Source organism: Mus pahari, chromosome 11 (genome assembly GCF_900095145.1).
Source record: "Mus pahari chromosome 11, PAHARI_EIJ_v1.1, whole genome shotgun sequence".
In the NCBI taxonomy this organism is placed as follows: Eukaryota; Metazoa; Chordata; class Mammalia; order Rodentia; family Muridae; genus Mus; species Mus pahari.
The window spans coordinates 6,200,684-6,215,798 of NC_034600.1; the positions used below are offsets into that span (position 1 = coordinate 6,200,684).

The 15,115-nt window shown below is 44.2% G+C and overlaps 1 protein-coding gene across 2 annotated transcripts in view; it reads right to left on the minus strand.

Annotated features, from left to right (window-relative positions):
- Ahrr (aryl-hydrocarbon receptor repressor) overlaps positions 1-14,830 on the minus strand; it is a 72,976-nt gene extending 58,146 nt beyond the window's left edge. The window contains exons 1-3 of one of the 2 annotated variants that reach the window (XM_021208746.1): positions 14,764-14,824; positions 9,316-9,388; positions 3,627-3,808 (exon numbers count right to left, since the gene is read on the minus strand). In XM_021208746.1, the coding sequence (XP_021064405.1) occupies positions 3,627-3,808; positions 9,316-9,380 (247 nt within the window). In that variant the 5' untranslated portion in view covers positions 9,381-9,388; positions 14,764-14,824. Of the gene's footprint in view, positions 1-3,626; positions 3,809-9,315; positions 9,389-14,763 lie in introns of both variants that reach the window. The other variant, XM_021208747.1, reaches the window with a different exon arrangement.
- Between the last annotated feature and the right edge of the window lie 285 nt (positions 14,831-15,115).

The window sequence follows — 15,115 nt, forward strand, 5'->3', positions numbered from 1 at the left end:
AGGAAAGGAAAGGAAAGGAAAGGATTGTTATCATGAAAGGCTAAAACCTAGTAAGGCAAATCAGATTAGACCTTGGAGTTGAGGAATATCTTGGGTTCAAAGTTCGGGGTGGGCATCCTTAGCCCACAGTAACCTTGGACTATCTCTTCAGACACTATCCAGGGTCACACTGTCCCTTTATTGATGGTAAATGCATGCTGTTAGAGGAATAAATCTCTTACTGTCCTGTCTCCTTTTGCTGAAATAGAAGTACCTCAAATGGGTGGCTATTCTGGGTATGTGTTCAGTGGTGGGGGTTGTGTTCCTCTTATAAGAGATTCTGAAAGGTCACAGCCATACCTTGGGATCTTCTTTAACTTTGATTACTTTACTTAGAGGTCCATCTTCAAAAGCCATTACACAACAGATTTTGGCTTCAGGATATGACTTTTGGGAGGATACAAATATTTAACTCATAACAAAGACCACTGGGAAAAGGGTAATCCTTTGGTGAGAATGAAAAAATGATACAGCATAGTTTAATAATTGTATACATCATCCATCATATCCAAAATCATTAATTCTCTCAAGGAACACATGATTTTTTACATGTTAATGGATGTTGTGTTCTCAAGTTCTGTGTCCCAGGTTACATCTAGTAATGTCATGGTATGTCTATATTTGTTTATCTGGGGTTAACATGAAGCAGAGGAGCCTATTCAACTCAAGTGAGCAAGGGGGCCAGGAATGACCTTGGATGAGGATTCTAGGATAGCCAGAAGAATGTAGGCAGGTGTGGCAACCTGAGAACAGACAAAAGAGCAAAAGAGGCCAGACACCATGCAGGGTGAGTCCAGGCCATTGGGAGGAAGCAGCAGCATAGCCATGAGAAACCTCTAGGTTTTTGTGAGAGATGAAACGAGGTCTCTCTGCCTCTTTTGCTCTTTTGGTTTAGTTTTTCAGACCATCTCCTCTCCTTGGAGTGGTTCTCCACAAGAGTGCACATTTGCTTGCCTAATGGATGTTCCCATCCTAACAACTCATGCTGTCCATAGAGCAGGCCTGTGCATGATCTTTAATATCAATGCCTGAGACATTCTACTCTTGGTAGGTCTTCCTGGACCTTGTCCTGGTGACAGTAAAGAGTCACTGGGGAGGCATGGGACAAGCCAACCTATGATGCTTCTAGACTATAATAATGGGGCCAAGGTTTCTTAGAGTTTCCTAGTCAATGTTCAGTGCTACATATCCAGGGATTCAACCAAGTATAAGCATGGGAGGACCCAACTCTGCTCCCTGCCCTGTAACAAGACATAGCCATCTGTCTCTTCTAAACACTCCCCACCTTTTTTCTTCAAAATTTCCCCTTTTGTGGTGAACAAAATTTGTAAAAGTGGAAAATCCCAGCCCTAACTATTGCCCACAGAAGATAGTGGAAGTAAGCGCCGGGCGGTGGTGGCGCACGCCTTTAATCCTAGCACTTGGGAGGCAGAGACAGGTGGATTCCTGAGCTCGAGGCAAGCTGGTCTACAAAGTGAGTTCCAGGACAGCCAGGACTATACATAGAAACCCTGTCTTGGGAAAAAAAAAGGTAGTGGAAGTAGAGAGCTGTGAAAAAGCAAGGCCTTGCCACACACAGAACAGATAAATAAAATTAAAATAACCCACTGCCTTTTAACAACTCATTAAAGACAACCTTTAATATTCCAAGCAGATTTTCAGGCCACTGTCACCCTCTGAGGTTGAACTTTACAGTTCATGTCCTTTTCAGAGGTGATGTTTTATGGAAGTTTTAATGAAATTAGCTCATCCAATTTGGGTCAACAAGCACAAACTAAAATCTAATTTTTGCAGCTTCACTTTTTTTTCCTAATCACACAGTTGGAAATGAGTTCAGGAAAATTTTTAGAATTTCTTCTCTAATGTGCAGCTTAAAGGGACTCACAAAATTCAGAACTCTTGGTTGAAAATGTGTAGCAGAAAAAATTTAAAAGTTGTTATCTTACCCCCAGAAGCCACAACACTCTCATGAAGTCTGTGCACCCAGAGGATTCACTTCATCTCAACACAATAGGATCCTCAGGCTACAGTGATGTGAGCAGACCAGCTACAAGTAGTGCTCCATTCACATCACAGAACTCTGAAAATGGCAGCAAGATGGGTAAACCATTTCACTTTTAAGTTAACAACTGGACATTAACACAGACTCCTGGACTGTCTTTGGACTTGACCAGAAACACCAGGAGCAGATCTCCTATAGAGCAACAAGCTCTGGCCTGACTGGGTACATCTAGGCCTGTCCAGGGAAGAAGAGGCCTGTTCTAGTTACCTATCAACTTGACACAGCCGAGAGTCATCTGAGAGGAAAGCCTCAGTTTTCAGAATTCAGTGGGAATATCTGAGAAATTGTCATAATTGTTAACTCTGTAGAAAGGACAGCCCACTGTAGATGGTGCCATGACTAGGCTGGTGATCCTCAATTGTATAAGAAAGCTAGCTGAGTATTGACCAGTCTTCAAGCCAATCAGCAAGGAGCATCCTCCATGATTTCTATCATGCTTCTTTGGCTGTAAAATGAGGTGAAGTTAATGTTGTGTGGAAGTTAATACGCAGACTTGCCCTCAAATTCCTGCCTTGAGTTGCTGCCTGAGCTTCCCTCAATGATGATGAACTGTGATCTGGAATTATAAGATGAGTAAACCCTTTCCTGTCCTAAGTTACTTTTGTCAGAGTATTTTATCATGGCAACAGAAGGAAGCTAGAGCACTCCTCCTCTCTGTCCCAAGGTCAAGTACGTGTATATGTGTGGCCACGTCAGTACCAGCACAGAAAACAAAGCCATTTTTTAATTCTAGACAGAGCTTGTCTACCCAGGGCATCCCCTGTCAGACCTGAGTGACAGACTTGGATGCTACCCTTGAAGTTTGATGACAGTGCCCATGGGAGTTGGAGATTGACTTAGTTGCGCTTCTCACTTTTAGGCACTTTGCAGAAGACAGAGCTTGACAGGTTGTAGAGGGCAGAAGAACTTGCTAGATAATGGTGGTAGGAGATCAGCCTGCCTGCCACAGGACACAAAGCTGTTCCAGAGGCGCTCTGTGAGACTCGAGGTAGCAATATACAGGAAACAAGGCTAACTGTGAGCACTAGGCCTCCTGCCTGTGGCAATCCTACTCTCTCTCAGAATAAATTTCTTTATTTCCTAAAACCCCCAGCCCCCACCAGCCATCCTGGCTCTGGGCATGACCCGCTTATTTCCTGGAGTTCCCTCTCCCCCAGAGCTGTCCTGGCTCTGATCACTTAGAAACCCCCAGGACCATCCTAGAAAAGTGGATAGAAACCCTGAAGATAGAATGTTACTTTTATCCTAGAGCCAGAGGAATCCCAAAGATGGGTCAGCCAACAACCATCTAGATGAGTTTAGCATAGATAAGGAGTTGCAAGGTGGGATAACATGCTATGAACATGTCTGATAACAGCGGGTCCAACATCAGAACCGTATGGATTCAGATGGACCCAGGTAAGACCCAACAGAGCACAAGAGAAACCCAGCTAGACCAGGAGAGCGCAGATCAATTCAAATGGAGACAGGTGATACAAGTTAGACTTAGGCTCAAATGAACACAATACACAGGTGAGAGTCCTACCTTGGAAGAAGCTCTTCACCCTGAGGTAGCTAACGCTGAGGCGCAGGACAGAAAGCTTGTCCAGCTTGGAGATGATATCAGGTGAAAATGGCAGCAGGCTGGCCAGGTGGTCCAGCTCTGTATTGAGGCGGTCCCGGTGCCGTTTAGAAGGATTTGATTTCTCAGCTCCCAAGGTAAGCTTCCTGTGGGAAGAAGGCTTTAGTCATATAGGTACTCACCAGGAGCCATTGGCTCCACAGGCAAGACATCATTCTCTGTGGTGACCTCACTAGCTGCTGCCTAGACAGAAAGTGCTTATAAGAATTGGAGATAACTCCTTGAAGAAAACGACACACTAGTAAGCTCCAACCTGATATTTGGAGAAATGTGAGAAAAGTTTTGGGCACGGATGAAGGGCGTGGCTACTGGCTGTGTGGCTCCAGTGCATTTCTCAACTTCTCTGTGCCAGGTTTCTGGAGAAGGGAGGATGCCTAGATAGGGCTGTCTGGGCAAGAATGTGCATGGGAAATATGCTTTTATCTGACTTCCTTCAAATTCTCACAATACCTAACCCGAACCTAATATACTATAGGAAAAATACAAGTTCCTGTGCTAGAAGAGTGACAGCTTCCAGACCCCATGGGTAATCCAAGCAGTTCTTGGTCCTTTTTGTTCCCAGGACAATGAATTTCAGTTTGATTTGTAAGTGAGAGGCTTGAGAAGCCTGAGAGTTCAAATGCCTAGAATAGGACTCCGGGATTTGGCAGACAGCACAGACAAGGTCTCAAAGTCAAAGCCTCCAGAGCTACAGTATTTGGAGGGTCAAGAAATATCTTTACCCACCATTCCTTATAGCTCAGGAAACCTGCTCATCCATAGACAGTTCTGTCTGGCCTCAATTCCTCTGGCCTGGAGAGAGAGCCTTCAGCATCCCTTCATCTAACTTCTTAGGACTCCCTCTTCCAACCTACTTAATTGTGGTACAAAATGACCCTTCCTGATTCTTCATTCTCAGCACCACCCACACTAAGCCTCTAGAAGAGGCAGCAGCAGCCAGTGAATCCAGTGTTGGAAAGGACAGGAGAGCAAAATGACCCATTAATGGCAGAACTGCAAAAAAAGCATCCACCTGATTCAGCAGGCCAACTCTTTCTGGGGTCTCAGGGAATCTCAGTATTAGAGGAGTTTCCCCATGACCCAAATTCCCAGTTGTCTAATAGTCCCTGGCAGTAACAAACTCAGGAGCTGTCCCTTTTTTGAATTAAGATGTATCTCACACAATATAGTCATTCATTTAAACTTGAACAGCCTCCTTCATTTACCAGTCATGGCACTGCACATCTCTTTCTGGTGTAGATTTTAATTATCCAAAGGGAAGTTCCTCCCTCATTGAGCATTTTCTCCTAAAGCCCTTCCTTTGGTGTTGGAAACTGCTGGCCTGTTTTCTACTCATGTGGACTGATTTGTTATGAGTATTTCATCTGATTGTACAGGAACACAAATAATGGTGCACCTAAATGGTGTCTTCACAAAACAGGATGCTTCCACAGCCCATTCACATGTAATGTGTGTGATTGCTTCTTCATTCTTTTTTATGACTGCATAACTATTCAGCTATATAGATGGACCACATTTTATTGATCTTTAACCAATTAACAACATTGGTGGTTTTCCGTTAATGATCATTACTCTGAGCATCCACTAGGAAGAGTTTGCTTGGAAATGCATTTTAAATGTAGACAACCAGGCCAGAATTGCTGAATCTGAATAATTCTGGGCTTAATATTTTGAGGAATTCCAAAATCAGGCTGCATTACACATATTTGCACCATTTCACAGACTCACCAGAAATACACAGGGCTACAATTTCTCCACATGCTTGTCTGTGCCTGTACAGTTCCAATTTTTATTAAAACCAGTGGATATGCGGTAGTGTTTTCTTGTAGCATTGATTTGCACTTTCCTGATTATTTATCACACTATGAATATTCTCTTGTGCTTGTTCATTTATATATCTTCTCTGAGAAATGACACTCCAGTCCTTTGATATTTTTTGATTGGTCAGCCTTTGGGTTTTAAGTTGTAAGAGTTCTTTATATGTATACTGGGCCTTTATCTGATACATGTTTTCTTTTCTCTATTTGTTGTACTTACCTGTCTAATTCTAGTGTTATTTTACATTGCCAGCCCAAATTGAAATAGACTGACAAAGAAGGCCTAGCACAACCTCACAACCTGGCAAGGGCCCACTCTATGAATGACAGATACCTAAGGACTCCACACAAAACAAAGGAGACATCTGATGGGCAGGCAGATAGGGTTAGGATAGGGTTATAGAAAGGAAGAGAACCATGAAGATCTGAGTAGTGAGAGGGTGACAGCAGAATCAGGGTGAGCTGGAACATGTATAGGCACTTGGTCCTTATGGTGTCCAAAGCAGTGTCTATCTAGTGATGGGTCCAAATGGGATTGTGTGCTCAGAGGTCAAATCTGTCCTCTTTACCATAGTCCTGGGTCCATCCAAGGACATATTCAGCCTGAGGCATGGGCCTTCCCCTTCATGCTCTCCAACTCCAGTTTCTTCAGAGTCCTGGGAAGTTCTGAGCTGAGCAGGGGCTCCCTAAGTCATAAGCTCAGCTTATGACTTACATTTAACCTCTATCTAGTTCTAAGGTAGATGTGTCCTTGCCTCTCTGTGAAGGGTAGTGCCCATACCAGCTCCAGCCCTGACTATCATATCTTTCTATACAGAGTACGTGAAGGGTGCTGCCTATAGTAAACTGGGCCCTTGCACTCTAAGCATCTCTATCAGGCTAAAGGTGAGGCACTACCCAGTGGAGTAGTTGTGCCAGGTCCACAGTACCTTTGCTTTCCTCCTCTGGCTCCCAGGACACATAGACACCTGTCACTGCTATCTATACTCTGCACTCTACTTCCACATATCAGCACCATGAAGCAGGTGGGCGAGAAAGGATTGATAATGGAAGGGAGGCAGTCCATCTAGAAAGCAAACAGTCCTCTGGGCTTGTGGTGGGTTCACATCCAGGGCAGATTTGGAGGCAGGGTAGAATTCCCACTGACTCCTGGGAGAGAAACAGCAAGAAGTGAGGAGTAGTGGTTCGTCCAAGATGGTCAACAGCACATAAGCAAGAAACAGCAAGAGGTAAGAAGGAATTAGACAGCTCTACTGGACAGAGTCACAAAAGAGCCCTTAACACCCACAATACAGGACGCTGCAGATTAATTTAACAAGAGATGTCCAGGATACTTGGACAAAACAAAAAAGCATTGATGATAAAAATGTAATGCACATAAGTAAATGGAAAGGGCTGCTCAGTCCACTGAATATCCATAAAAACAGTAAGTGCCAGTATTTATGTGACAGGGCACCTCAGGATGAACTCTAAATTAATCACAGACCCAAATGTAAAACCAAACAGAAAACTTTACAAGAATCTTTCAGACTTTGGGTAATCACAGGCCTCTTCCAACACACACACACACACACACACACACACACACACACAATTTTGAGGGGGAAAAATGAAGGTTAAAAAGCAGATAAAATAAATCAGTATTACAACTTCCACACTGTCATGAGATGAAGACACTGTCCCTGGTAAAGACTCTGGGGTCCTTGAGAAAAAGATGTGACACACCAAGCATGCTGATGGTGACACCAGGCATTCACTCGTGGGAGAAAGTTGTGGATTCAGAAATACCCATAACTACTGGGTAACACTTAGAGTTATAAAAAAGAGAATTTTAATAGCTGAATGAACATTCACAAATTACTTGCCACTTATAGCATGGCAGGTGGCACCTAACATCAGGCTGCCTGTGTCATTTACCCATATCCCTATGTCCCCTGGAGAAGGTGGGAAAGTCTTGACTGATTGTGCTGCAGATCTACATTGCAACTGGAGGACACAGGGCTTAGTGGACAGCAAAGGACTGAGTTGAGCTAACACCCATGGGAGTGCATACATCATATGCTCAGACTATGTAGCAGAAAAAGTGCAGGCTATGGCACAGACTCTGAGGTGTACAAGTATGTATACAACATGAGCACATAAGGAAGGAGAAGAAACAGACACTGCGTGAGCATCTCAGGACACATTCACAAACAATGCTACAACCAGATGCTTCTTAAAAGGGGGCAGAGTATGGAGACATTTCCCTGAGTTGTGAGCCAGAAAAGCATTCTATCTTCTCAGAGCATCCAAAATCAAATAGTAGCTGGTCATGATGGTGTCTGCCTTTAATCCTAGCAGTTGATAGGTAGAAGCAGGTAGATCTCTGAGTTTGAGGCCAGTCTGGTGTATATAGTAAATTCTAGGCCTTTCAAGGCTATGTGGTGAGACCTTGTCTCAAAAACAAATGAAATAAAATAAAAATGTAAGTATTCAATGTCTCAAACATGGCCTCACTTTTGAATTGGAGTAAAAATATTATGAAGGCAAAAAATTCAGTTGTACTTCCTCCTATACTGTCCATCAGATACCACTGTTTCAGCTGAGTGACATTATTTTCTGTTCTTATTTATATGATAAATGTTATATAAACAAATCCAGATGTCTGTCATAGAAGAGCACATTCCTATGCTTACTCTCATGGGCTTTATGTCTTCTCCTTAGTCCACTCAGCTTTCTCCCCCAGCACTCCTCCCTTATCAAAACCCTACATCCCAGCCTACCTCAAAGCCCCACTGTGTGGTGGCTCCAGTCTCCAAATAACCACCTTCAAAGTCCTGCCTGACATTTGGGGCAACTTCAGCTTCTTGCCAGTCCTTGGGACCACAGAATAAATATACACAGAATCTTGTAGCCCTGGAGGTCAACATGGGTAGCTCTGTCACAGACAAAGAGAGCACACCTAGAAAGAGCTGCTGATGGGTGCCCCATTCACATCTTGCTACACTCCAGCCTCACATGCAACTGCAACATATACTCACTGAATCACATACCCAAAACACCCATCCCAAACCAACCTCTTCCTCCCTGTCGCCACACACACACACACACACACACACACACACACACACACACCGGTCCCCAGCTGATGATGCACATGCCAGATTTTATACCAGGAGCCAGAGGAAGCCTATGGGCCTTTTGTGGAAGCTATAACCCAACTGATTTCCTGGAAAGTGTACTAAACCCTGGTATTGCTGGAATTACCACACACTTCTCACTTTGACCACTCTGAGGGTTTCAAGTTAAGCCCAGGACAAATGAAAAGACTACAGACAATTGTGTCGCTGAGGAACATGGGTCTGAGCCCTGGGTTGTCCCATCTCTATACCTTCAGATACCCTTAGGTGAGGATAATGAGCCCCAAAGAGCCTCTGTCATTTGGAGTGTAAGGACTAAACCCTGCGGAACTTTCCATAGACAGAATGAATCACTGCTGAAGGGAACAAAGGTTCCAGACATATTGATGACATATTCTTCCTCCCAAATGAGATCTCCAGCAACTCCAGCCAGTGTTTCATGTCCTGGTCAGAAAAGTTATCTAAAGTAAGCTTGCCTGCTAAAGAAAGCCAGTGACAAATAATGCTTGCATGAGATCCAAAGGCCACTATGACAACTTGCCTTCAAGGAAGGTTCTCCAAAGCCTGCCTTGGACTATGTTTGCCTGTAAAACTCCCTCTCCTCATGAAGGCACAAGATGTCCCTTATTTCCCAGAAATATCAGGATGATACTCTACCGCTTCTGAATGGGTTTCCTTCTCTTCCTACCGGCATATGTACACTCTCCTGATGGAATCATCATCTTTGATCCTAAAAGAGAAAGGATGCATTGAGTCAATCATATGAAGAGACCCAACATGACATCCCCACATGTGCTTACTATAGTGACCCCAAAGCCAGAAGGTCAGTATAATCCACTGGCCCTCATGCAGGTCAGCCCTGCAAGTTGGAGTGCTCACTACTATAGATAGTATAGATAGTCCTGCAATATAAAATGAAGTGACAGTCTGTAAGAACCCCTCATAGTTTTACTCCAAACAGTGCTACATAGTTGGTGAAGCAGGGTGCATGCTACTGAGCTTCAAGAAGCTGCTGCATTTCAGAGCCATGTCTCCTGTCCCTCCTGTACCCACAGGCCCATAGGGTTAACAGGTCCCCACTCTTTTGTGTATTATTTCTTCTTAGTCCTATGTGCTGGACTTCCACTATGGTCACTCATGTTCAGCCATCTACAGCCCAGCTAACAGTGTCCTATGGTGCTAGGCACATGCACATGCCTCCCACAGAAGTCACTAAAGCAGCCTGTACTTCAAAGTACTTCACATCCCCTCATAAAATATAAGTAACCTCTTTCTTAGTGTAGAATCTTGATATTTCTAGTGGTGAAGACATCCTAACCTTCACAGACTCCATTAGATTCCTGTTGCATCCCCCAGTAGCATGAGAATGGAAATGGGTATCCCTGACTTGACCTCATTTATGTATTATCTGGAAGAGATGCCATTGCTGCCCCCTAAAAGTGGCTATGAAAGTGTCAGAACTATGTGATTGATCTCCTTTGAGAATAAAGAGAGGCAGGCAGAAAAAAGAGAACTCATAGAATAGATGTTCCACGCAAACACTAATCACACATTCTGGAGTAGCATGCAAGGTGTAAGACAAAAGAATGTCACCAGGGGCAAAGAAAAACTAACAAAATTGCCAGTCTTCTAAGAAAATGTGGTAATCCTAAATGTTTACCAGCGGCTAACATAGTTAAGAAAGTGGTTCAGCTCAGGTACTGATAACCCACTCTCAGTGATCAATCAGTACAGCCCCGGTATGTACAAATGACTGTAACTCAGGGGAGCTACAAAACACACCCTTCACCACCAGCAGGATGCACATTAGTTCTGTGCACTTGGAATATCCACCAAGATAGACTTTACTGTAGGACTTATGTAATCCCTAATAAATCTAAAATGACAAAAATCATGCAAAGTATGTTCTCAGGTATGGTGGAAGCAAACTAGAAAGACATCTGGAAAACTCCCAAATGTGTGAAAAGCAAGGAACTCATAATTTAAAAAAATACTTATAAATGAATGAAAATAAAAATACAAACACATCAAACTTTGTGAAAATTTCTTAAGTACTTGTTAGGAAAAAATATCAAATAAATAATCTAAGCTTCTAACTGAAGTAACTAGAACAGAAAATAAACCTAAATCAAGTAGGATAGAAACAAGGGAGAGAAGGTATGAAACTTAAAACATCAAAATGAAGAAAAATCAATGAAACTAACAATTGATTCTTAAAAGATCAACAAAATTGATAAACCTTTATCCAGAATGATCAGAAATATAAAAGATATAGACTAGCAGAATCAGAATGAGGGAAGATTTACCACAGATCCCACACACATTAGGAAGGCTATAAGAGATACTGCTATGAACTGAACTATGTCTCCCAAAATTCATATGTTAAAGCTGCAACTCTCTGCATGCACATGGGGCATGAATGGAGGTAACTAAGGAAGTGAGGTCATTGGGTAAATACTGTAGTTCCACAGAGTTGTGCTCATAGGAAAGAGCAAAAGGCACTGTGGATCTTTCTCTCACCACTTAATGAGGATAAAGGGAAAACAAGACTATCCACCAGCCAGAAAGATACTCTCACCAGAAACAGAGTTGAATAGCATCTTGGCCTTCCATCTTCTAGAACTGTGGGAAAGGAAGGTCTGCTCTTAATCTACACAGTCTGTGATATTTTGCCATGGTTACCCAAGCACACTAGGACAAATAATTTCCCCATAAATTCAACAACTTAAAGATTTATTTATTATTATATCGAAATACACTGTAGCTGTCTTCAGATGCAACAGAAGAGGGCATCAGATCTCATTATGGATGGTTGTGAGCCACCATGTGGTTGCTGGGATTTGAACTCAGGACCTTTGGAAGAGCAGTCGGTGTTCTTAACCACTGAGCTATCTATCTCTATCTCTATCTCTATCTATCTCTCCAGCCCAACAAAAGGATTATAATGAACAAAAATAATATAAGCCTTAAATGTCCTTAAATGTGACAATCTCCTTAGTTTTGGCATCAAAAACACTAGTAACAACAACAACAACAACAACAACAAAAAAGACAGCTAAATCGGATTTCACCAAAATAAAACTTTTGTCTCAAAGTACACTAACTAGCAAGAAAATAAAAGGAGGCACAAGAGAAATGTCTTAGTGGTTAAGAGCATTTGCTGTTCTTACAGAGGACCTAGGTTTCATTTCCAGTACCCACATTGTAGCATACAACCATTGATGATCACCAGGCATGTGTGTGGTGCACAGAAATAACTACATACTCATCCGCACAAAATGTAAAACATTTTTAACTTAAAAAGAAAGTAAAAGGACAATGCATAGAATTGCAGAAAACATCGACAAGTCATATCACATGTGGGCCTAGAAACCACTACAGCTCAATCACAGAAAGAGCAGGGAGCTTCAAGAGTGATGAGGTCAGAGGAAAATTTTCAGGCTGAAGGGGAGAATACCTAAAGGAGCAGGAATGGGGAAACAGAAGGGTTTGGATGGATAGAGGTGTGTGGTGAGCAGTGGCTATGAGCTGGAGCAGAATGGCCTGTGAGATGCTGGCCTCAACATATGTCCAGACACAGGTTTAGTCAGTGGAATTCTTTAAGAAACCAGGTTGGGTAAGCAGTGGCTGGAGGCCAGAACTCAAGCCATCCCACTGGGTCTGCAAAGAACTTTCAACTCAGACAGGAAACTTCCAAGCCACACCCAGGCCTGGCCCCAGAGAACAGGCCAGGGATGCTTCCCGACATCCTCAGAGGGCCACATACATACTATTCATACCACTGGATGAACCTTCAGGTAAATACAGTGATGGAAGGGGGTTACCCCTACATCCTAGAAGAGCCCAAGCCCCAGCACCACCAGCCTGACCAATCTCATGGGCAAAGAGTCTCAAGGCAGGAACAGAACTAAAAGTTAGGATAGGAATCAACCAAAGATTCTTAGGAGCACAGAGACCACAAGAGGTTGGTGCAAACCATCTTTACTCTTCTACCTCATACGGCAGGAACTGCAACAAAGGCTATGATCTGGGTGCAGCATGACCCTGTCCAGCCTCATGAACAGCCACTTGTTGATCATTGTAGTCTAGGTTATGTATCTCCATGTCTCCATTGAAGTGTGAGGAACGAATCCTAAAATGCAGGTTCTTGCATAAAGCACCAAGAGTTGATAGATACTGCTCTATACCCCTACATCGGGGAGAGCAAGATGCTTGCTGGGACCCACAGCCAGTCTCCTCAAGTCTTCAAACAACTGCTTTGAGTTTTGTGCTGCACCTTTGTCTCTGCCTATATCTCCAACACAGTGTTAACATCACTGCAGCTAGAGAGTCCATTTTACCAAATGCTGTGTGCCCTTCTCTATCGGATCAGACCAACTTCACACAAATGTCCCTTGGAGCCAACTACATCACCTTTCCATAACCTAGAAGCAGATAGGGGACATCTCTTCAATGAAGACTGATTGGGGAGACCCTCCACACAGAGATTCTGGTAGCCAAAGTGGAGTCATGGGCCCATGGGCAACAGACATGTGAGTGATCTTCATAGGAAAACCCTACGCTGACAGCAGGGCCTGACCTCTGTGGCCTATGGACCTTCTACTCACTGAGACATGAGCTGACCAAATTTCTCAGGTGAAAGTAACAACTGTTTGTCATATATAACAAATAAGTAGGAAATAGAAACAGAAAGCAGTCCCTTGTGTGCTTGGTAGCAACATTCTAGTCTTCTTTCTAGTCTTGCATCCATGATAACCCTGAGGCCATGTTGGGTTACTAGGAATGCAAGGTGGAAAAAACATACTAGTTCTGAACACAAATACTGTCAGTTCTGCACAGACACAGTTAAATGGTCTATTACAATACCATCAGATGGTTGGCAATAGACACCTCACAGGGCTGCTGCATTAGCTCAATAGGTATGCTAGTCTGGAATAATCAGCGCTTGACCATGTCCCTGCTCATGAAAAAAGACAGCCACTGCACATTGCATCAGGGTCTCATACCAAGGCAGGCCATGCCCCATGATGGGCAAAAGTGAACCAGGCTCTGAGGCCTAGAGTGTCTCCTACTATGAGTTCCTTGATCAGACTAGGAGAAGTCAAATTACACTGTACAGTACCCCTAAGCTCTAGGGTATAACCCAAGGTGTACACACAAGCTTCTCCTAGAATTGAGCCTCTAAGTTTAGCTGGATACAGTCCTGAGGAGCCAAGTTACACCTCGAACCCCGGAGAGGGGTAGCCAAAGTGAGAAAGATTCCATGATCCCAAACTGTAGAAACAGCTGCAAAAAAAAAAAAAAAAAAAAAAAGACCTTTTTGGAGGGTGGGGGACCCTTGTACTAGAACTGTGCAAAGCCTGAACCTCCTTCCAGGAGAAGCCCTAGGAGGGGAACTAGGGTTGTCTCCAATGGAGAGAGCCCTCCAACTGGGATTGGGGAAGCAACACAGGGCCAAGGACTCCAGGGTTTGTACCACTAAGATTTTCAGCAACGCCAGGGTCCTGTCTCTTTATGAAAGAAGCCATACACCGTAATTTTCTGCTTCTCAAGATTGGAGAAGGCAAATATTTCTGGTGCCACTAATTGGACAATTCCCGGAATGGTGGAAGTCCCTCCAAAGTGTGAATCCCTTGTTACTGCCCTCTGATCTCCATGAAAGGGCTTGCTACTGCGCCACTTTCGCTGGCTGTGCCTGTGGTGCCCCAGTCCTAGGGAAAGCTAAGGCGGCCTGTGGGGAGCCCCCTTGCCATCATCTGCAAAAACTTCTAAAAGACATTATTAAGTCCAAGGCAAAAGAACTCCCCAATGCGGGACAGGTATATGCTCATTTTCGAGAGTGAAGGGGCTTGGGGATAGGATACCCAAGTCAAGAGAAAACTGAGGTCCTCAAACCATCCTCAAAACTGAAGAACCTGACTGGCTTCCCTCAAAGGTCTGATGCCAAGAGAGAAGCCCCTGGAGTGCCCATCACTTTCAGCAATTCTGGACCCTCCAGACGCAAAAATGTGTAGCAGAAGGAGCGCCAGATCAAGCTGGACAATCTCAGAGTAACTACAGCAGAGGCAAAGACCAGAGAACCCCATGAAGTCCAAGAGTACTTACCCGGGGCAGGCGGGGCGCAGAAGATCGGTCGCGCCCGCTGAGGGAGCCTCGGAGGCCAGGAGCTGTCAGCTCTCTCATCTCTGGGACCTGGCCTCAGACTAGAGAAGGAAAGCCCCACCCCAGCACGCGAGCCGCCCCGCCCGAAGCGGCAGACGCAAGGGAAAAGCGGCAGAGGGCGCACGCACATCCTTGTCCCTGCCTGCCACGCGCCCTTTGAATACTTAGGGTCCCCGGGTCTAAGTGCCTAGACAGGGTGTCACCGCTTGCTCTTCGGGTACCCGTGATCTTTGTGCCTAAATATGGTTTAACCCGGGCCTTTAGGGATCCCAGAGCAAGCCTCCAGTTTGTGCAC